General features: G+C 28.0%; 6 protein-coding genes across 10 annotated transcripts in view; 2 read left to right on the top strand and 4 right to left on the bottom strand.

Annotated features, from left to right (window-relative positions):
• The window catches only part of LOC118443321 (uncharacterized), an 85,695-nt gene that overhangs the window by 2,084 nt on the left and 60,959 nt on the right, over positions 1-22,652 (top strand). The gene's annotated exons all lie outside the window — the stretch shown is intronic.
• On the bottom strand, positions 494-3,987 carry LOC118443320 (uncharacterized). The gene is made up of 7 exons (XM_035870097.2): positions 3,462-3,987; positions 2,913-3,266; positions 2,693-2,838; positions 2,398-2,588; positions 1,652-1,843; positions 1,437-1,576; positions 494-904 (listed from the first exon to the last, which is right to left on the bottom strand). Exons 1-7 carry the CDS (start codon positions 3,630-3,632, stop codon positions 551-553), a joined length of 1,548 nt encoding a protein of 515 aa, XP_035725990.2. The 5' UTR covers positions 3,633-3,987; the 3' UTR covers positions 494-550.
• On the top strand, positions 4,572-5,270 carry ox (ubiquinol-cytochrome C reductase complex subunit oxen). Its single transcript, XM_085659316.1, has 2 exons — positions 4,572-4,837; positions 5,137-5,270. Exons 1-2 carry the CDS (start codon positions 4,694-4,696, stop codon positions 5,173-5,175), a joined length of 183 nt encoding a protein of 60 aa, XP_085515442.1. The 5' UTR covers positions 4,572-4,693; the 3' UTR covers positions 5,176-5,270.
• On the bottom strand, positions 5,347-13,843 carry LOC118443319 (uncharacterized). 2 transcript variants are annotated; one of them, XM_035870093.2, is made up of 15 exons: positions 13,679-13,843; positions 12,654-12,847; positions 12,250-12,432; positions 11,822-12,035; positions 11,492-11,709; positions 10,897-11,082; positions 10,600-10,750; positions 9,991-10,200; positions 7,244-7,308; positions 6,985-7,167; positions 6,536-6,749; positions 6,247-6,461; positions 5,968-6,162; positions 5,751-5,889; positions 5,347-5,683 (listed from the first exon to the last, which is right to left on the bottom strand). In XM_035870093.2, the coding sequence occupies exons 1-15, from the start codon at positions 13,698-13,700 to the stop codon at positions 5,544-5,546; spliced, it is 2,529 nt and encodes an 842-aa protein (XP_035725986.1). In that variant the 5' UTR covers positions 13,701-13,843; the 3' UTR covers positions 5,347-5,543. The 2 variants fall into 2 exon arrangements, with proteins under 2 accessions (XP_035725986.1, XP_035725987.1); XM_035870094.2 differs by having other exon boundaries at positions 10,021-10,200.
• On the bottom strand, positions 14,380-15,455 carry LOC146872763 (uncharacterized). The gene is made up of 3 exons (XM_085659420.1): positions 15,314-15,455; positions 14,702-15,240; positions 14,380-14,608 (listed from the first exon to the last, which is right to left on the bottom strand). Exons 2-3 carry the CDS (start codon positions 15,197-15,199, stop codon positions 14,471-14,473), a joined length of 636 nt encoding a protein of 211 aa, XP_085515546.1. The 5' UTR covers positions 15,200-15,240; positions 15,314-15,455; the 3' UTR covers positions 14,380-14,470.
• On the bottom strand, positions 15,423-22,567 carry Fancm (FA complementation group M). The gene is made up of 15 exons (XM_085659414.1): positions 22,362-22,567; positions 21,879-22,058; positions 21,598-21,765; positions 21,289-21,461; positions 21,123-21,212; positions 20,829-21,053; positions 20,588-20,741; positions 20,395-20,516; positions 20,203-20,322; positions 19,950-20,115; positions 19,720-19,874; positions 19,341-19,587; positions 17,095-19,244; positions 16,710-16,968; positions 15,423-15,531 (listed from the first exon to the last, which is right to left on the bottom strand). The coding sequence occupies exons 2-15, from the start codon at positions 22,045-22,047 to the stop codon at positions 15,476-15,478; spliced, it is 4,254 nt and encodes a 1,417-aa protein (XP_085515540.1). The 5' UTR covers positions 22,048-22,058; positions 22,362-22,567; the 3' UTR covers positions 15,423-15,475.

The following is a 22,652-nucleotide window of genomic DNA, read 5'->3' as shown; positions in this document are numbered from 1 at the left end:
ACTATTTTAACGGTATATGTTCTTATTAACGTGCTTTTCAAAAGCATACAAACTTCAGATTATTTTTTTTATACGTCGTTATGATCGACATTCGATTATAATCAGTATAATCATTTTTATCAATCAGTACAGAATTTTAGATCGTATTAGTTATAATTTGTCTCTGTTTAATCGTATGACATGACATCGTTACTTCCATTCGTTCGTTTACATCCATTCGAAAAAATATCGAAATCTGATATTGATAGTTTTATATGCAATAAATATAGAAATGAAGACGATATTTATGGTTATGTAAAAATATGATTAAAAAAAAAGACTAGATAACTATAACTGCTGCTAGTATATTATACTTTTTAAAAAGTTGCAAAGAATATTTTTTTTCCCTGTCTGATTTTAAAATTATCAATAGAATTATCTGTATAAAGATATTTCATTGCCTGATATACCCAAAAGATATACATTAATGATAGGAAACACAATTTGTCAGGAAAATGAACATATTAAAAAATAAAAAAAAAAAAAAAAAAAGAAGTATCGATGAGATGAGTCAGCGAGGAAATGTCAATGGGAAAATATTAATGTAAACATTGTCGAATAATATGATAGTAATTTCAACCTTGAGATAAGATAGTTCCTCGAGACAATTGACCACGTCGCCCTTGACCATTAGAAATAAAACATCCAGATTCCAAGTGTGAGCAATCATCTTGGATTCCTGCATGACCCAAAGCCTAGCAGTGTGGACCGAGTGATCGAGCCTGTGAAGAACGACGATCTGTTCTGAAATCGGCAATTCCATTAACGGCGCGCCGATCACCCATTCACCTCCGACCTCGCACTCGTTGCTCAGCGTTACCAGTAATTGGAAAAGCTCGCTGAACATTTGACCCGTGTCCGTGCCCTAGAAAATGGGTAAAGAGAAATCGTTAAACGGGTTATAATTAAATCCAACGCGATTGTCAAAATATTTGAAATTTAAATTCCATTCCTACTACGGAGTGTATTATTAAAGAAAAAAAAAAAAAAAAAAAAAAAAAGAAAACAGAGAGAGGAAAAGAGAAATAGATGGATATACATATTCATTTTATATCCATAATACCTACATTTAACAAATCGAGATAAAATTATATCAAAACAAACTAAATAGAGTTAGTTAGCGCTAAACACAGAAAGTAAAAGAGAGAAGGAGAGAGGGAGGGAAGAGGGAGGGAGAAGGGAGGGAGGGAAAGATGAAGAGAAAGAATTTAAATGCATAATATTATTTCTAATGAAATAAGATAAGATCATTACACGAAAAGAAATACAATGGAAAAGTAATAAAACTAGTTAAAGTTACTAAGTTGAAAAATGTTAAAAAGAGAAAAAAAAAAGAAAGAGAGTAAGAAAAAACAAAACAATCTCAAAAGAAAGAAAAAAAAAGGAAAAAAACCAACCTCAGTAGTAGAAGGTCTCGATTGGCATTTGAAAGCAGACGTATACGCTATTCGAAATAATTGGTCCCAAGATGTGATAGTAACGTGATAACCGAGAGCATCGCATAAATTTTGTAAAGCAGGTTTAACTGTCGGCGGAACTAAAATTTGATCATCGAATTATTCGAACTCTTCGACGTCGAACGTATATTCAATGAAGTGATTACGTGCCTCACCCGCATTTTTTTGAATGAATTGTCTCAACCAGTTTTTCAAGTGTTCCGCTCCATGATTATGATGAGAAGCCAGAGCTTCCGGTGACCACCATAAAACAACGTGATCTAACATCCCCGAAAGAGCTGCCCAAGCTACCTCCTGATAATAATTTTTTACCTTTCTTATCGCGCTACCTTTTAGTCTCTTTTCTCCTATAAACGATTCGAAAAAATTAATTACATTCGTGTCGAATATATTTCATTTTAATCGTTACGAGTTATACAGAACGTTTCACGTAAAACAGTTAGCCTAATCCATCTTCTTTAATTGTCACGATATGAAAAATTGAAGGAAAACTTCGAAGGAAATTAGATCGAGATAAAATGTTTTTTTTTTTTTTTTTTTTTTCAATTGGATCAGGCTCATTGAGACCATTGAAATTGGATAAAAATTATTTTTAGCGTCTTTACAATTAATCAAGACAATTAGATTACTTGTTTTAAGTGATACACCCGGTATATTAATCGTGCATCTTTTGCATTTTTCATTAAAATTTCCCTTAGGTCTATTCTTAAAGTGTAATATTATTATTATAATTAATATTATCACGAAAAATTTTCTTCGTTGAAGTTAACTAATAAGCAACTTTCGATAACCGACCTTCTATCTTGAAGGGAAAAGTTAAGGAAGATGCTCTATTATTTCCTTGAAATTATTTTTATAGAAAAAGATCGTTATTTCAAAAGAATAAAGTTATATATCGTACCATCAATAATCTTCAAAGCGTCGGAACCAAGTAACTGTGGTGAAATATCTTGGACAATGCTAAGAAGTCTTAGAACTTGTTCATTCTGAGTATTCACAAGTGCTTGAATACTCTCGAGATTCGATGGTTGTGTTTGTTGAAACGTTGAGGCATCGCTAACGATTGGTGGCGTCAAGTGTCTCGTGAGAGCTCTAAAAGGACGTAACGCAATAACATGTATAATTATTAATTCATCTATTTTCCAACTTTAATGATAATATAAACGGTTGAGACCATTAGATGTTAACAAACCAACCGATAAATCTCGATGCTAGAATTTTCGGAAAGGTCAACGTCATTGGATGCTGATGTAACATCCTCTTTCGTGTGTGGTTCATAATTTGCTAATAGACAATCGATTAATTCATGACACGTTTCCTCGGCACGATTTTTCGCCAATATCTACGACAATTGACTTTATTAATTATTTTTATTTGATAAATAAATCAACGATCGAACTTCGAATATATTCTTACTTGTAATATTCGAGTTACGGAAAATTTTTTTAAAGGTTCTAACGAAGATGGACAATCATTGCAAAAGACATTAACGGACGTATCCAAGATATCATGGTCCAAATCGAGCATCTTGTTATATGCATTAATCATTTTAAAAATGATACGTAATATCTCGTCAGTTTTGGAATCAACGATTTCGATTATGAGATTTCGAGTGAATTTAGCGACGACATTATGTTTTCTTTTCAATATCATAGAAAAGTGTTGCACTTTGTATTTATAAATCGGATGCGTTGTTTCCGTCATTCCATTGAACAATAATTTATAACTTTTCGTTATGTCTTCGAGATTGTCGATGATCTCCTCGAATATCTGCAATCGTACGTTTATTACAATAAAAATTTTTTTTACAATAAAATTCGATTATCTCATTATATTAAAAATTTTTTAAATTTTACGTTATAGAACAATAAAAGAAAAAACAAAGAAATAAAGAAAAAACAAGAGAGAGAAAGAAGGAGAGTAGGAGAGGTACGATTGTAGCAATTAAAAGCAATAGTTTCCTACCTCGAAATCACAAGCTTGTGCTTTCGCAACATCCTCGATTATTAAGGCTATATGTTCCGCGAGTTTGCTCATCCTCTCGTTTAACACGGAAGAGTCTGCCAACCAGTTCTCGAGGGCAACTCCAGGAAAGGGTAGCCACTTGGCGATATTCGCTCTGTAATTAGTATCCATGCGTTTCCTTGATGTTGGCTATTCCTATGTATATACATATAACGTTTCGATTAATTTCTCCTTCCTTGACATTCGAGGTAGTTGATTCCCCTTCTTCTTCTTCTTCTTCTTCTCCTCTTCTTTCTTCTTCTTCTTCTTCGTAAATCTTCCTCGATCTTCTCCCGCATTTACTTTCTTTGTACAAATTAGCATACCATATCAATTAACTTCGCAATTATTTTCCATCGTTAATTATTTTTCTCTCGTAAATATCGATCGTCATTCATTGTTTCCCTCTAAAGGTTCATTAACTTTTATTAAATAATTAGTATTTTCTTTGTGATCTATGATATATACGAATTATTTTATGAGAAAATAATATTCTACTGTATTTACATCGTTAGTTACCACGGTTACCTTGGCGCATGACAATGTGTTAAAACGTTCTAATAATTACGTATATAATTTTCTAGTAAAATTATTATTATACATATATATATATGTGTGTGTATGTGTGTGTGTGTGTGCATATGTGTGTTAAATGTTTGTAAATATATCTTTTTATTATATACGTTTGTAAAAATTTCTTTATCGATCAAACATCTCTATTAAATTCTTTCGCCATTATTTGAGGTTATTGAATGATATTTATTTAATTGGAAAGAGTAGCATATAAGAAATAATAGATATAGAAGATTGGTTCATCAAAAAAAAAAAAAAAAAAAAAAAAAAAAAACGTTTAGTTTCAAGCAGATTAGATCCTTAAATCTTAGATAAACTATAACATTATTTGATAAAACAGTTTTCTCGCGTAAAATTCTACTTTATCGACACTACATTGTACTTCTTACATCTATCGGTAATATAGTTTGCGACACGAAGAAGTTCAACAATTTCCATCGTTCATTCGCTCTATGTTCCATATTGTCTATGAATAAAATAAAACCAAATTCTATGTATGAGTTAAGCCATCTTTAAAACTATTGAACGAAGGGAATCGTAACAATAAAGGATTCTTCCAGCAGTATTTAAGGTGTTTCTGATATAAATTCTTGTAGAACATTTAACATCGACATAAAACTATGTCGAATTTACGTACTACGTTATACAACATCTTTTTAAAACGAACATCTACGTATGCTCTGACTATAATAACCGGAACATTTTTATTCGAACGTGCTTTCGATTTAGCCAGTGACACATTATTTTATACGATCAACAAAGGAGTAAGTAAAAATTATTAATATCGAACATAATATTAATATTTATGTGTCTTAAAACAATTCGTTTATAATATTAAATTAATATCTTGTATTTATAATGTGATAAATCGTCTTATTAATTTGCAAAAAAATTAAACGCAAATTCTGAGAACTTCTTAAGTAGAATTATGTAATTTTATGATGCAGTCAAATAACTTGCCTGTAAATAACCTATTATGAGAATAATTGATTTAGATGAAAAATATGACATTTATAGCATAGTAAAATATATTAACGAAGTATATATTTTTTTTTTATTATAGAAACTATGGAAAGACATCAAACACAAGTATGAAGAGTAAATGGGCTGATTAGAAATTTTTATACACTAGTTGTATATTTAATAGACAATTGTTTTCTCTGTGAGAATGTAAATAAAAAAGCAAGTGGTATATAATGAAGTCATTTTATTTCTATACTGTTTTGCAATGAGTAACCAATAAGTGATCATTTTTGGCATTGTTACAAAATGAATTACCAGCTAATTTTTTTCCTAATGTATGATTTAATAATTTGAAAGAAAGAACTTATAATTGTCATATTTAAAAGATAAAATATTAAATATTACCTAGTATATATTGAATACGAATCATAGTTTTTCATTAAAAAAAAAAAAAGAAGTATTTATACATATATTAAAAGTACATTATTTCTTTTATTGAATAATATTTCAATTACTTAAATTAGGACGTATATAACGACCAGCAAAAAGAGTTGAGTTTGTTTGTAAATCCACTATAGCAAAGAGGAACGGATGATTAGCTCTAAAAGTTTCTTTATTTGATCCCATTAATGGCACTATAGAAAGACCTATAAATACATTTAATATTTTATTATTTAATTGATCAGTAATAATATTATTATAAGATTATATTACCTGTTACTGCAGATGCAATAGTTCCTTCTTCATCAACTTCTATTTTAGCATTTTGTAAAATACTTTTAACGTGTAAAGGACCATCCTCTGTAATTCCGGATAAATCTGCGCTTGTCTTAAACATAGTATTTACTCCCATCTATATAAAAAAAAAAAAAAAAAAAAAAAAAATGTTAAGTAAGAGCATATAATTTAAAAACATAATAATGATACTCACATGTTCCAGTGCAAATCGGAGATCAAGTTTATTTTCTATAGAAAACTTAGGAAGTATCAGATTAACTTCCGTTGGATAAAGATTTGCGATTAAGGCAGACATAGGTATATAAGATAAATCCTTTGATAGAATTTGAAGATTTGGATCCAGTTCATGATTATTAGGTAATAAAACTATCATTGCAGTCTTTCCATCCTATAAAAAGAAATTCTTTCAATGCATTAATTCATTCAATCAATTATATCATAAATCAAATTAAAGAATAATATTGTTCCATACAGTATACGGTATCTCTACTACATCTGCATTCAAAGATGCAATGTGTCCATAAGGATATTCTGCTGTAGTCGCCATAAAATTTGTATTTTGACAACCTATTTTAGGAACATAGAAACAATCAGTGAATCCTGCATTTCTATCAAATGATTTCAACCATTTTCCTTTGAAATATAATGCTGACGTCAAAATTAAAGTCGTATCCGCATTAAGGCTACCTGTAAGAAAAAATAATCATAAAAATCATATAGACGATATTTAATGCACATGATCGAATCGAATTTCTACGAACCAGGCTCTATGATAGACTTAACGTTGTTACGAGTGGCAACGCGTACCCAGTTATTGATCGTTTCTTCGGCATTATATCCATTTGTAAAGTCAAGAGGTTGAATATCTCCACCGTAATATCGTTTCAGAATAATATCATAATTATTCATTATTTTTAGACCTCTTTTAGACCATAATCGAGTTGCTACATCAATCTCCGTGCCATTTTTGAAAGTCTATAAAAATAGAAATTTTATAAATACGCACACACACACACACATTTTTTTTTTTTTATTATAAATATTGTTAACAAGTTCCGTGCTAAGCCATTTTTGTCTAACTTGTCGTTCAGGCCATTTGATATTTTGACTAAAGAAAAAAATGACTGCGTGTACCACCGGTGGTACACATGACACGGAACGTTTTAAAAATAAAACTATCGAAAAATTATGAATTGATGTCAAGGTATACTTTCAAGGCCGCATAAGTACGTTGAGCAATAGTCCTGATATCTTGTAAATTTTCAGGCAATCTCAATGCAGCCTGTATTTCTTGAAGAGTTTGTCCTTTAGCACCTTCGGCGAGAGTCGTTAGAGCTAATTTAGCACTCGCAGGAGACATTATTACATTCCCTTCGATTTCTTTATTCACCTCCTTAAATTTATTAAATAAAATTTCATTAATCATTATAATATAGAATCAATTATTATTCATTTAGCTTCTGTCTTACCTGCAATAAGTCGATGTTGAAAAAATTATATCGTTCCTCGCCATGGGGTATTGAAAATACATTATCTATGAACAATTGAATATAAACAATTATTAAGAAACAAAAAATAGAAAAAAGAAACTAAATGTTACGTTATAAGAAATTATAAAGAAAAAGAAAAAAAAAAAAAAAAAAGAAAAAGGCAAGAATTAATTTTCTTCGATATCGTAATTAACATAAATCTCATATTAAACTCATATTGTGATTAATATGAAATTATCGTCAATATTACATAACAATAATAAAAATCATATTCTTGAAGGAATATCATAATGAGAGATAGACTGAGCATAGCTATTTATATATTCTATAGCTGGATAAAACAAGATGATACAGGACTTAAATTGAATCGTACAAATGTTCAGTCACAATAATACTCTCTAATTTAACCGCATGGAAACTACGTTTTCGATCGAATATGTAAATGATTAATTCTTTGTATGCATGCTGCATGTAACTATTTATATATATATATATACCTTTTATGGTATGCGTAGAAGAAATGAAGAGGAGCAACAATGATAATAATTCCCACATATTTCGGCACTATATAATTAACACACACGATAACAATGATCCGTTATATAAACAAACACTCTGATGTTATAAATCTTTCAATTGTTTCTCTTTTCGAAAATTTCATACGCTTTTGTAGAACTATTAATACCGCGATACGATCAAGACAAGTTCCGACGGTGAAATGAAACGACTTTTCTGTTCAACGTTTGTCCACTCTGTTATGTATCCTCCCCTCTCAGATTTCATTGGATATCATTTTAATTCAATATGAACAAAGCAAAATGATGTTTTATTTAACGATCCATGTCATATTAATAATACGTACGTGATAAAAAATTCTTCTACTTACTTACATCATATTAGATGTAAAAGAGAAAAATTTTAATTTAACAAAAAGATATTTTACTTCTTTTCGATAAGAAAAAATAGATAAATAAAATTTTTATAAAGAAAGAGAATAAAAAAAAATACTAAGATAACAACTCTTCTATAAAATATGACACATTTGTCGTAATTTTTTTTTACGTATTTTAAAGGAAGTTAATCGACATTTCTGCGATTTTTCACTCTCACCTGATTTATTTTCTTATAAATAATTGATGATATTTATAGATATATCATATTGACGATGTGTCATCGAACTAAATCGTTTGTTTATGTGACTATGTAAACACAGAGTTTATAAACGTTTATAAGATAAAAGTTTATATTGATACCATTAACCAATACATATATACCTTCTTAAAGAAATAAAGCATTTCAACCCAAATAATAAAATGTTTATATTGTACAACTTTGGAATTTCCGCACTTTTGCGTCATGGGAACGTCCCAGGAATGTATATTTTTACACGAACTTTTTGCTTATATCTAATCATGCGTGTATAACACATATATATATATATATATACATTTAATCTCTCTCCCTCTCTCTCTATATATATATAAAATTAAAACTTTTTTTATAGAGAAAAAATATATATACGTATATAAGAGACCTGTGTTTCATGCATTTATAATAAGACATATTTTTATTTTGATTGAACTAGAAAATAATATTAGAGGAAGAAAATTAAAAGTTCAAGGTAAACTACATATTCATATATTCATGATTATATTTTTTTCAATAGTGAAATAATTCAAAATACTTCGTGAATTAATCATTTTTCAACATTATATCCTAATATTCTTTTATTCAAAATGGCCTGAATCAATTTATACTAAACCATTATTAAAAAAAAAAAAAAAAAAAAAAAAAAAAAAAAGAAAAAAAAAGTGTGACCTTGAAAAAAATGGCTTCGATAAAAAATTCTTTTAATATACCTTTAAATAACATGACTTTGTTCTAAGGACTTTTTGTATAGAACTATAAATAATGGGAATATTTAGGATCCGATTTAAATTCGCCATTTTATGTATATATATATATAATCTACTTATAATTTTATTTGTCCAAGTATTATAATGTCTTGTAAACAAAATAAGTAAAAAATTAGCAAAAAGAGATTTGTAGGAAAAATTATCAAGGAAGAACGTATCTTTGTTGTCATATTTACAAGTTAAAGTTACAAAGATATTATAATTGAATATCTTTTTATTTAACCTTGTATCATACTCGGCTTTATTCTGAAATATTCAGCTCAACTCTTCGTTTCATTTTTCTATTATAACTTTATTATAAATATAATTCTTTGGTACATTATTGTTTTTATATTTGGATAAATATAACAACAAGTTTTTCGATTGACTCTCAAATTTAAAATAAACATTTTCTATAACGTAAGAGAGTATAATAAAATAAAAAACTTGTTATCATCTATCTATCTTCTTTTACGTAGGATTAATTTATTTCAAAGTTATAGCCTCTAAAAATACTGTTGTTACGTTTCACGAACACTGTTATAGGACTCTTTAACTATTGAAATTTTTATTACGTTATCATAAATTTAGTCAACTTAATTAATTTCAAAAATTAATTTTTAATCACCGGTTTCAAATTTAAAATAAATTATCAAAAAATTTCAACTGATAAAGGCGTCGACAAATGATCGAAGTGTTAATTAAAAATAAATAACCCATAACCAAATAACACCATGAAAAGCTACAATCATTTAGATTTTAAAGAGAAATGTTAGTATATCGAATCACGTCATCCACCATTTATCAAATCCTAATTTTATAAGCCTTTACCGGAAGTGGATGATAGAGAAGGTCGTGTACCTTGACCCGAACGTGATGATAAATCCACATTTACATTTCCTGTACTTCCTTCTCGTTGTAGAGGATTCATGATTTTTCCAATGTAAAGAATAGTACCTGTCGATTCGTCCTCGATATAAAAAACGAATGGATGATCCGCGTGGAAGGTTTGATCAGAAATTTTATTCCCGATTTGTACACCTATGAGAAATAAATAAATAAATAAGCAACAATCGTAATTAGAGCTATATAATACAATGTAATATTACAAATCACATACTCATTATATTTATATTTTTTCATTCTTTTTTTTTTTTTGTTTTACCCCCTTACAAAATTAATTCATATTCAAAAGTTAATGTTTATTAAAGAGAAATTATATCTACTATAAATTATACATATCATAATATTTGTCAAATAAAGTAAATAAAGAAAAAATTGAATTGGAGTTAATTAATAAATTCTAAATATATAAATTAGAGCAACGTTCTACGCTAATCACATTCATGCGAACGTGAAATAACATAGCACATGTTTTTCTCTCTATTCATATACTTCCTGGTTAATTATTAAAATGATATTCGTTTACAGTAAACTTACCGGTGGCTGCATAAGCGGTTGTTCCATTTTCATTCACTTCAATACCAGTTTTTTGGAGGATATCCGAAACGATGAGGTGCCGGGAAATACGTTTTGTCTTTGCTATACCCGTCAAAGTAGCAGTATCGTCGAATATATCTCGAATACCCAACTTTAATGTATTAAAACGAATAGATCAAAAAAAAAATCCACGCACACACACCCACACACACACAAATACATACAAATTAGTATTACGATCAATGAATTATTAATAATATATGTATATAATATTTTAAATATGTATTTTGCACGTACCTCACGAAGAGAAGGCTCCAAATGGCTTGTAAAGTCGAACTTAAATTTTGGAATGATCACTTCAATCGGCATATCTTGCATTAACCATACATGTCTCGTCAATATAAAAGGATTAATCTCTTTCAACAGGTGATCTACTCCGTTTAATGTATATGGTAGTACCAAATACATAGCAAATTTATGACCCTAAAGATAAAATCAAATAATGAGTAAGATTAGGAATTACCCATGTAATCGATGAACACTCATTCATTGGAAATCATTCGATAGCTAGTATAGAAGAAATCAATAAAATTCCCATTTTTGAGATAAGATCTTTTTATCATAAGAGTCGCGATTTCTTTGTTGACTACTCATGAATGGATAAATCAATGTTTCTTCTTTTTTTTCTTTTTTTTTCTTTTTTAATAATAAAAAAGAATATTAAAATGATATTCGCCGTTAATCGCATTGTCTTGTATATTAATAAATATAAATATTAATATCTATGTATAAATATTTGAAATAAAATTAGCCAAGTCAATCGCCGACAAACGGTAATTGTCATTGCAGTCAATGTGTTAAAAGATTTACCGTAATGTTGATAAGGACTTACGTCATACGGTATTCGGAGAATCTTTGCGTCCAATTCTGGAGATTCTGAATAATAGAATCGATTGATTGTAGACATGAATGGTACAGCAACGCTATTGTTTGTGCTTGTAAAAAATTTCCCTATGTAAGTATTTTTAGATGAGAAGAATTGACGTCTCCAAGTGCCCTTGAAAAAGAGTGCGTTGACCACTAACATTACCGAGTCCTTCAAATTGTTTTCTACAAAAAATAAAAAAAAGAAAAGAAAAAGAAAGTAAGAAAAAGGTAAAACAGGATTTATGTTTAATTCACTAATTCATTCATATTTTTAAATATTTTTTATTATACTAACCATCTTCAATCAATTTACCGATATTCCCATGTGTCACATTTTTTACCCAAGAATTAACTTTCTCGGTAATTGTTCGAGTATCCGACAAATTTGCATTTATAAGATTAACCCCATAAAATGTTTCCACGATTGCAGCATAACGTTGTCTCGTAGAAATGGAAGTATCGACATAAATGCGTGTACCGATATTCAATTCGTACTGAGGACATATCATCTGCAAACATACATGCAAATAACATGATTTCATTGATTATATTAAAAGCTATTATTTTAGCATCTGATATCGTCAAAGAAAAAAGAAAGAATAACATCCTGTTTATCCACTTTTAGAGGACGATCGATACATTCTCTGTAGCACACGATCAATACGTTTTACGCAAAGAGAGAGAGAGAGAGACGAAATTAAAGATAATAAATTGTACATTTACCCTTAATGATTGAAGGATTTCAGAAAACTTATCGCGAGTCGCTGATCGACTAGCCGGTAATTGCATAACTCCAGCTAATTCATGAGCTGTTTGATCCTGAGCTCCTTCGTAAAGCAAAACCAATGCCATTTTCACAGATATCGGTGATAATAATATATTTCCAGAATATTTCGTTCCCATAGTCTGCAAAAGAGATACAGAAATTTAAATAAAATTAAATAAAATAAAATTAAATTAAATTAAATTAAATTAAATTAAATTAAATTAAGTTAAATTAAATTAAATTAAGATAAATTAAATTAAATTAAATTAAATTAAATTGAATTGAATTGAATTGAATTGAATTGAATTAATTTTTTTATTTTTATTTGTTTTATTCGAGTAATTCCTTGGGATGTACCCACTTTAAAAAGCATCCAGTCAAAAACATTAAAACGTTCTCCTTGATAAGGAACGAAATCCTCGTCGTCATCGTCATACGTAGAAACATTGGTTTTTATTGTTGGATTCGTAACATTAAAATTTTTTTGTTGTCTCTGTATAACGGCACTTTTTGTCGTAGATACAAGCAGGATGCTCCATAAAAATAAAGTGCAACCTATAATTAAAATCTTTTAGCATTTTCTATTTAAGAGAAAAAGAGAGACGAAGAAAGAGAACGAGAAAGAGGGGGAGAAGAGAGAGAGAGAGAGAAGTAACGGGACAATGTTTCTTTTAACGAAATTTATTCGAATAACTTTACAAACACTCGAATTTCAATGCTCGAACGAAATCGCACAGAACATCACTAAAGGGGATATGTGTTAGGTCCAAAACAATCGGTAACCTTGAGTTTTAATGACACGTGAAAAATAAATTAAATAACTTGAGAATAATTAAAGATGATTAATATGTTTGTTGCGCATCAATCAGCCTTAACAATTGTCAACGAATAAAAGAAGAATTTTACATTTAATTTGAATTTAATTAAACGTTATTTAGTAACGTTCAATACGAACATTTTATAAATACGTCTATCAATCATAGTTTTTCCATTGATTACGTTTTCACAGTACTCCCAGTAAATTAATATCATCTTCATTAAAAGGTAATAATTAGTTTTCTTTTTTTTTTTTCTTTTTTTTTTTTTTCTTTTTTTCTTTTTTTTTTTTCAATGGTGTGTTTCATGAACGATTGTATTTTAATTATATTTATTAATTATATTCTATCGTTTCGTTGATTGTTATTCATTGTAATACCGATTGAATTAATATACTAAGACTATTTTCGTTAAAAATTATTCTTTATTTCGTTAAAAAAGAATTTTAATCAAAGATCTGTCCTTACTAAACGTGCAATACGTAATTGTCAACTAACGTAATTTATAAATTGATAGATTGATCGTTATAAAGAATTTAAAAGTTAATCATTGATGAACATTAATTCTTACCTAATATTTCAATCAGCTTCATGATGATTTTTCGTTAATATTAAACAAGTTTATTTATTAAACAAACTCAAACGTTTTTATAGCGTGTTAAATATTCTATACGGTATCTACACAATGTATGAACGAAGTGAGTACGATAGAGTTCGCTAAAGAGTAAAACCGGTCGAGCATCGGTCGCTGTATAAAACTTGAAGAGAATAAAAGAGACAGAGTGGTGGAAAAAGAAATATGGTGGGGAGAGAGAAGAATGGAATCGCTGAAGGAAACTAACAGTTTATGTGACTCATGTAAAAGTATTTCTTTCTGAAAAATATTTATCGTGTTAATTTTTAATGACATCTTAATGGTATACGTGACGAAATTAACTAAGAATAGACATTGAATATTAATATAATATAAATTTCTCTAACTTCTTTCATGACTCTCCAGGAGATCCTCGTGAAATCCTTTGACGTCGAACGTTAGATAAATTTTACTTTTGTAGATTATATCTCTCATAAATTTCCCTATACAATCATTGATACAATGTTGTTTGACCACAGTGATTCGTAAAATTAATCAATTTGATAAGAGAACGTATAATACAAAAACAGAAAATTAGAAGATCTATGAGTCTAGGATGAGGATTAAAAGTAGGTTTTTATGTAAAAGAAATTCACGTTTATTCATGATAAAAATTATTATAATCGCAGTTTCATAAATAAATAAAAAAAAGTCGAATATAGGAACTTTAAATAAGAATATGATAATTACAACGATAACTGATGATAATCATTATCGGTATTTCGTTGTTTATTGCTTTGATCTACCACGTTTCTCTTGTTGCATAGTGTTATATTTATCGTAAGCGCTCAAAATATACACAGTAGCTGCATTTAAGCTTTCAGGTGTAATGTAGGCTCGTGCCAGATCAACGACTTGTTCTTTCATCTGTTAAACATAACGGAAATAAAATAATTAGCATAGATCTTTTAATAATTAATTAGAATGTATTAGAGACAAATGTAGATTCTTTTTTGTTACCTGAGAATTATACAGTGAAAGATCTAAAATATTATTGGAACAGATATTTGTGAAAGTGCATATTAAAATAGTAATAACACCACCCACGGTGAGAGCAAGTAAGAAATATATCAGGTAGGTCCCAAATTGAGTTCCATATACCATAATGCTTGTAGCCAAAGGAATCAAGCTTGTTGCGAATCCAGAAGACAACTCATGCTTTTCTTGAGGCGATGCTGTTATCGGAACTTCGTATCTTTCCTCTAATCTTGATTGAATAGGATCTCCATTTTTTATATATTCAGGATAGCTTGGATATTGATATAGCACCGGTGATAATTGATTTCCTTGGAAATACGAATACCTTTGCAATTGATTATCGATTTGATTCTGAGCAACCGTTGATGATTGCAATTGCTCTTGTGGTCCCTGAGTTGACTGAAAATTGCTATTACGTTTTACGATTAAACCCGCCAATCCCAAATTAATCAATGTGGATATTATTAAAAAACGAAACATATTGTGTCTTTCACGTAAATCCACACTTTACTTTAATGAATCTAAAAATTAAACAATTATTTATATATATATATATATAAATAAAATATTATAAGTTATTGACGATGTACTTACGTTCGTTTTTGTAGATCGTTGGGGTACACGAACTTTTCAAACCGTTCTTGTCCGTTTAACGTAGTTCAGCAAATGACGAATATTTTCGTACCTTTTGCTTATATAGTACAGGCAGAATTTGCAGGTACATTTTTGTGCGTCGTTTTTCTTTCTTTTAATAGTTCATCCCTTGCTGATAAAGGACAGCACTTTCACTTGACAAAGCATACCTGGCTTGTCTGAAACAGCTTGATATTATCCATTTTTCTATATAGAAGTTGTCTATTTTTTTGCCACGACTAATTTCTTAAAATTTTTACACGTTATTTCTAACAGGAATGAGAAATAAATAATATATTTGTTTTTATTTTTTTTCTTTTTTTTCTTTTTTTTCTTCTTTTTTTGAAAAAATCATTATAATATTTGTTATTGCGGTATATAAATTATACAAAAACATCATATTCAAAATAAATGGCACATTACAAACGTAAAAATGATCAATTATAGCTAACGGCCATTAATAAATTCATACATAAATACGTTCGTGCATCAATCTTAGCCGATTATTTATTATTGTTCTCTACGATACCGTTGAATGTTTATGTTGTTATTTATTTTAATCATTTGTCGTTATTTATTAAGTCAAATTCTCTCCTCTATATAGATTATTTTTCATCTATTTAATACAAATAGAAAACACAAATAGAAAACATTATATGGATTAATGCCATACTTGGTTGTGACAATTTAGTCACTATCAAATAACAATAAACATCGAATGATCACGGTATCGAAGATGATAAAATAATATTTATATTGTATAAAAGAGACGTGCAAAATTGACTCGTGTGGAATCTATTGTTCCTTATTTCTAGGTTTTTTTTTTTCTTTTTTTTTATCTAAGTATGTACTTAACATCACATTCTCGTTCTCACCATATTCAAACAATTCAACGTTTATTCACTGTTGTTACATTGTTACACCACGATCTTACTAAGGTTCTGTTATAAAAATAATGACTTTGTATGCATGTAATTATAACATCTGTAAACATTGGAATAAGTACAATCAAGTGTATAAACTATTAGGAGTAGCAATAATGAGAGAATTATTTTTTCGCTTTTCCGACGAAAAAATTTGCACGTATCTGTAATATACGATATAACATCTTAACGAGAAATATTTCCATTCAACATAAATTTTATTATAGAACAATGCTCTACTGTCTATAAACATTTACGTAAAAAAAAAAAAAAAAAAAAAAAGCAGTAAAAAAATTACATTAGGTGTAAAATTAAAAGTAATAATATCAAAGATAAATTTTCTTGGTTTCTATCTTTCATAGTTTCGTATAATATATAATAACATTTTTAATCTTACACTCTATAACGCGATACAAAATTTTATGGATGTAAACCTTTCAACATCATCGACTCATCTTGAATCTCTGTACGTAATCTCTCAGTTTCATCCTCGCTACTCGTAGAAATATTTAATACTTCCAATTTTTTCCTTTTTTTTCTATGTTTCCATCCTCTATTCTCAGATCTATTAGATTTAATTCGTTTCCTTTTTTTGTTTTCTAATATTTTCTCTGCTTCTTCCAATATAGAATATCCATGATTATGTTTACTATCATCAACATCATCTTGATCACCATTTATACAAAAAGAGTCCTAAATAAAACAAATGTTATATTAGTTAATTGACAATTATATTATACAATACTAATTATAATATATATATATATATATATATATATATATATATATATATATCAAATATAAAGTATTAAAATTAACCTCAAGATATGATTCATTCGCCTGTGAACAAGGTTGAGAATATATCTCTATCATTTTATTAAATTCTTTAGGTTCTTTAAAAACAAAAGCACCAGGTCGTTTGATAGGATTTTTAACGGTTTGTAAATATAAAGCATGCATATCGTCATCCGTTTCGTGTTGAGTGTAACTAACAAAATCTGATAGATCCTCGTCTTTGCCAGAACTTTCGTCGGAACTATTATCAAAAAATACTTCTGCCTCGTTATCTATATATTTGCATTGATTTTTCTTATTGCTTTTATCTTTTATTGATTGACTTTTGTATGAGGAATTCGTTAAAGAATCGATATGCTTCGATTGAGTACTCTGACTCGCTATGCTAGAGTACTGTTTTTTTAAATATTTATCTGGGGCATTAAAAGAACTCAAATTTTTTAACATCGTCTCTGGTGTTTCAATTTTTTCAAAAGATTTGTCTTTGAAATTGCTACTACTTGGAATAGACATATCATAATTTTGATTTTTCTGTTTAGAGAAATAACTAGTTTCCAAATCATTTAATTTTTCTATATCGTTTAAATTTATAACGAAATCATTTTCAGAATCATTCTGATCGTCCATGGGAGTGAAATTAGAAAAAGAATGTTTTATGGTAGACAATTTTTTTGATATTCGCAAAGAACTACTCTTAGTATGTTCTTTTGATTTAGACTTTTCATTGAATGATATCCATTCATCGCTATCCGTATCATTCCACACAGTATCATCTACGAAAGACGATGCTACAGTATTGGTATTTTTTACCCTTAAATTAGCATTAGTAGAATTATTAAAGTATTTAGAATTTGCAGCCGAAATAGATGATACTTCAAAATCATTATTCCATTCAAAAGCATCGACTTTAAATTGATTGTCTCCTATACATTTAAAATTTTTATGAATATTGATATTTGAATTTGATAAAGTTTCATTTGTCGGATTTTCCTTGTTTGATGACTCATTGCCTGCATTATTAATTTCCAAATCTTCTTCTAATTCGGATGCAAATATATCATCTTCAGATTCATAATCATTGATTTGTACATTACTTTGTACATATGATACATTATTAGTTAATGTGCATTTGGACTTTTGCGTTACATATTGTCCTGTATCTTTTATTTCTGCAAGTGCAGTTCGAGCATTCGGATTGGAATTTATTTTTTTTATTTCATTAACAGCTTGAGTTATGGAAAACATAGACTCACAATGCTTTGAACGTACTTCCTTAGCTTGCATTTTTGATAATGTTAAATTATTTGTTTCTTCTTGTATTTTATCAGTTGTTACTATTTTGGAAGAGTCATTGTTCGATGAGTCCAATTTCTTTAATTCCTTATTTTCGACATTATCGATATTCAATTCATTGTGTTCTAAATCATTTTCAATTGACTCAAATGAATCATTGAATATATCTTCAAAAAAACTAAGTTCATTGTCACGTTGTTCACTATTCCTTACATTAGTTACAGATTTTCCTTTGCTGTGTTCTGCAATATTAACGTTAGTATCCAGATTATTTTCATCATTTTCATTAGAATTTAATATTGTATTGTTAGAATCAGTACTTTCATCGAGTAGATCTTCAAATCTAGACTCACTAACATTAATACATTCATTCATGACTGTGTTTACTGGACTCATAATATTATATTGATTGTTACAACAAAAATTGTCGTCATCATAATCACTTTGAGAATTTTCTTCTGGTAATTTTAAGTTTAGTTTAACGTTACTTAAATGATTACCCAAGTCATCAAGTATATCTAGGCTAGGTACAGTGAAATCAACGAAACTTGTAATTGATTCAGTTAAAGAAACATAAGTCATATCCATTTTAGGTGTTTCGAGTTTCATTTCCTTTTCTGATTTCTTCATAGCACACAATGTTAAAAAATCAACTGCTTCAGTATCACAAATAAGCAATTTAACGTTCGATGCTTTTATTAAATTAGTTTTATTATTAGTTTTATTATTTAAATCAGTTTCTATTATAGTAGGTTTCACAAGTTCTACAATATTATCATCATCATTGTCATCATCATTATTGAACTGTTCATTATTTTTTGTATTTACGAGAAATTTGGACAATGAAGGTTGATTCGTATTTTTTATATCGTTTGTAAAAGCTGGAAAAAAAATGAAATCCATTTTTAATTATTATTAATATATGATAAAATATAATTCACTTGTAAATGATAAATTATCATATTAAAAATATTTACATTGTTTGACATTTTTGCTCTTTTTCATCGATGTTTCATTTAACTTTTTATTATCTACCTTTTTAGACTTTTTATCTTTTTTCACAGGACTTTTTGGTTGTACATTAATATGCATTTTATGACATTCTGGACTACATTCGTTTGGTATCATGCGAGGATTGTTTTGATATAAAGAGGAAAATATATTACTTGTATTAAGAATTTTACTGTTTAAAGATTCTCTTCTTGCTATTGTAGATTTTAAAGCCTTAGAGAAAAAAAGATTTAGAAAATAATGTGTATACATATACATATATATATATATATATATATATATATATATATATATATATATATATACACATAAATTAATAAATATAAAAAATATAATAATATATACTTCGTGCTCTTTGCCATCCGTAACAAGAATTATTATATGACCCTCTCGTTTTCTTCCAGTTCTTCCCATTCTTTGTACAAGACGAGTTGGAGATTTTTGTGATACATCAAAACATATTATCAAGTCTACTTCTCCAACATCTAATCCTTCTTCACCTACATGAATAAAAAATAATTCTTATTATCAATTTTATTGAAATACATACAAATTTATTGTATTATAATATATACCTATACTGGTAGAAATGAGTACATTGACACGATTTTTTCTGAAATCTTCTATTGCCTTTACTTGATGTTTCTGTTTTTGTTCAGCTTGACCAACAAACATTTGTGGTCTTATCAATGGTCTTGCTTGTAACAATAAAATATATACCTCGCTGACAATGTCTCTATACTATACTTAAAATTAAAAAGATTTCTGTTTAAATAAATATTAATAAAAATATATATTTATATAAAATGGATATATATATATACAAACCTCTACAAATACTATAGCTCTTGTATCATTTTCAGTAGTACTTGCCATCTTGAAATGTTGCAATAACAATTCTTTTAATTTTAAAAACTTATTATGTCCGAATACAAGATCATTTGGAATCTAAACATGCAAAAAGACTATATGAGTATTAATATAATAAGTCAAATGGTGAATAAAAAATTAAATACAAACTTCAGGAATATTTCCATTAATAAATAATTGAACATCTGGAAATGGTCCCAAATAAGCTTGAACTTCTGCTATTAATTCTTGTAATTGAATTTCACTGTTCATCCAAAATTTATCAGAATGATCTTAAAAAAAATATTAAACGTATTAAGTATATTACGACTACCATCAAAATTCCTATTAAATAAACACATACTTTGATAAAACTTATAAAAGGCACGAAGTCCATGGCGAATCATTAATTCATAAGCATGATACATGGTAAGTAGTATATTTAATGTTTTCTTAATTTGGCCATTATTTCCTGATTGATTTGCCGTCTTTTGAAATTCTTTCATTATCACAAATATCTAGTTATACAATATATATTATATTCTTGTAACATATTAAAACATCAAATATATGATTTAACTATTATTATATAGAAAAGAACTTACTTTGCCTTTAGAAATAGTCGCAGTTTGTCCACGAATAACGTTACATCTAATGAGAAATTTGACATGACGATCCATTATATTAATATATCTTTCTTTATACTTTTCTAATTCTTCACCAAGAGGTACTAGAATAATATCTGTCTTTCTTCTATTAATATATGGCATTATATCCAGAGATGTTTCATCTCTTAATTCTATGTGTGCAACGTGTAAATTTTGCACTATCTATAAATAAAAATAAATTTTTAAGGCAAATGATAAATTAATAATTTAAAAGAAGTATTTTTAAATTACCTGATGAACATTAGCAATTTTATTTCCTGGCGTAGCAGAAAGTGCTAGTATTCTAAAATATTGATTTTTCTCACTCAATATACGGATACACTACAAATATTACAAATCAAACAAAATAAAATATATTAACTTTGTTTATCATTAGGAAATGTAGAAAATCAGGTACCTCACAATATGAATGTTTACCCAATGCTTTATGTGCTTCATCTATCACAACACATTTTATAAGTTCACTGGGAATAATATTATTTTCAAGATCATTATGAAATACTTGAGGTGTAGCAAAAAATATTCTTTTTTTATACCAAGCTGTTTGGCGTGTCTTATGATTTACATTACCTATTAAAAAAAAAAAAAAAAAAAAAAAAAAAAAAAATCTATTGTATTAATTGAAACTTTAGAAAAGTATACTATTGCTTAAGGTAAAGTAATGTTGACGTTACAAATTTTTATTAATTGATATTTTATGAAATACCTGTGAGTTCAATACTTTCTATACTTGGAATACCCATTACATTATGGCAAGCATCAATCTGTTGAGCAACTAAGGGCTTTGTTGGTGCAAGGAACACAACTTTTCCACATGGATACCATCTCCAAAAATTATACATTACCACAGCAGCGATGAATGTTTTTCCCAATCCTAATAACAGAATAAATATTCTTAATCTGTCATCATCACTTTTATAGATATACTTACACAAATTATTTTTACATTTTTACAATTTAAATTATAACATTAAAAAATTATCTTACCTGTTGGTAGACATATTAAAGTATTATAATATAAAGCTCTATTAACAATATTAAATTGATACTCTCGAACAGGATAATTCTCTGGATATATCCATATATTTCCAGCAGACAAGTCAAATCCATTTGTCTGTGAATCGGTTGAAATGTCAAGATTCTGTATAACTTCCATTTCATTAAGTTCTATAGAATTAAACATTACAAAATATATCTTTATTGCATCTTAATAATTTTATACTGACATATTATAATATACCTAAATTATTCATGATTGAAATATTATTTCTAATGGAAATGAAAAAATATATAAATTTCTAAATACAATGGTAACATGTTTAACTATGCAGCATTAAATAGGTTATCTTTCAGACAATAAAAATTAACATGATAAGTTCAAAATTTCATGTTATGTCATCGTATTGATACAAAGCGAAAATTGTATATTTTTATTGTTATGTTTATCACATGATAGTTTGATAACAATACCTTCTCTCTTCTTTGTTTCATAAAAATTAACATAGTTTCATCACACGAACATACTTTTTTTCATAATATTTGATTTATGTATATATGAAAATATTAACATCACATAAACAATATCATATCAAGCAATAACATCATACAAATAAGATTTTTTATTCGATGGTCCATAAGAAACAACGTAATTTTGGAATTGGAAGGATTTAACTCCATTTTGAAAACGGTTAGAAAAATTAACCAATCATAAGAAAGTATCTCTCCACGTGATCAAACATTTGATAGTGATAAATGAAACTC

This window comes from Vespa mandarinia, chromosome 9, assembly GCF_050613455.1.
Source record: "Vespa mandarinia isolate Hongniang chromosome 9, ASM5061345v1, whole genome shotgun sequence".
Lineage (NCBI taxonomy): Eukaryota > Metazoa > Arthropoda > Insecta > Hymenoptera > Vespidae > Vespa > Vespa mandarinia.
The sequence above is the reverse complement of the archived record's forward strand: the minus strand, read 5'-3'. Positions and strand labels throughout refer to the sequence as shown.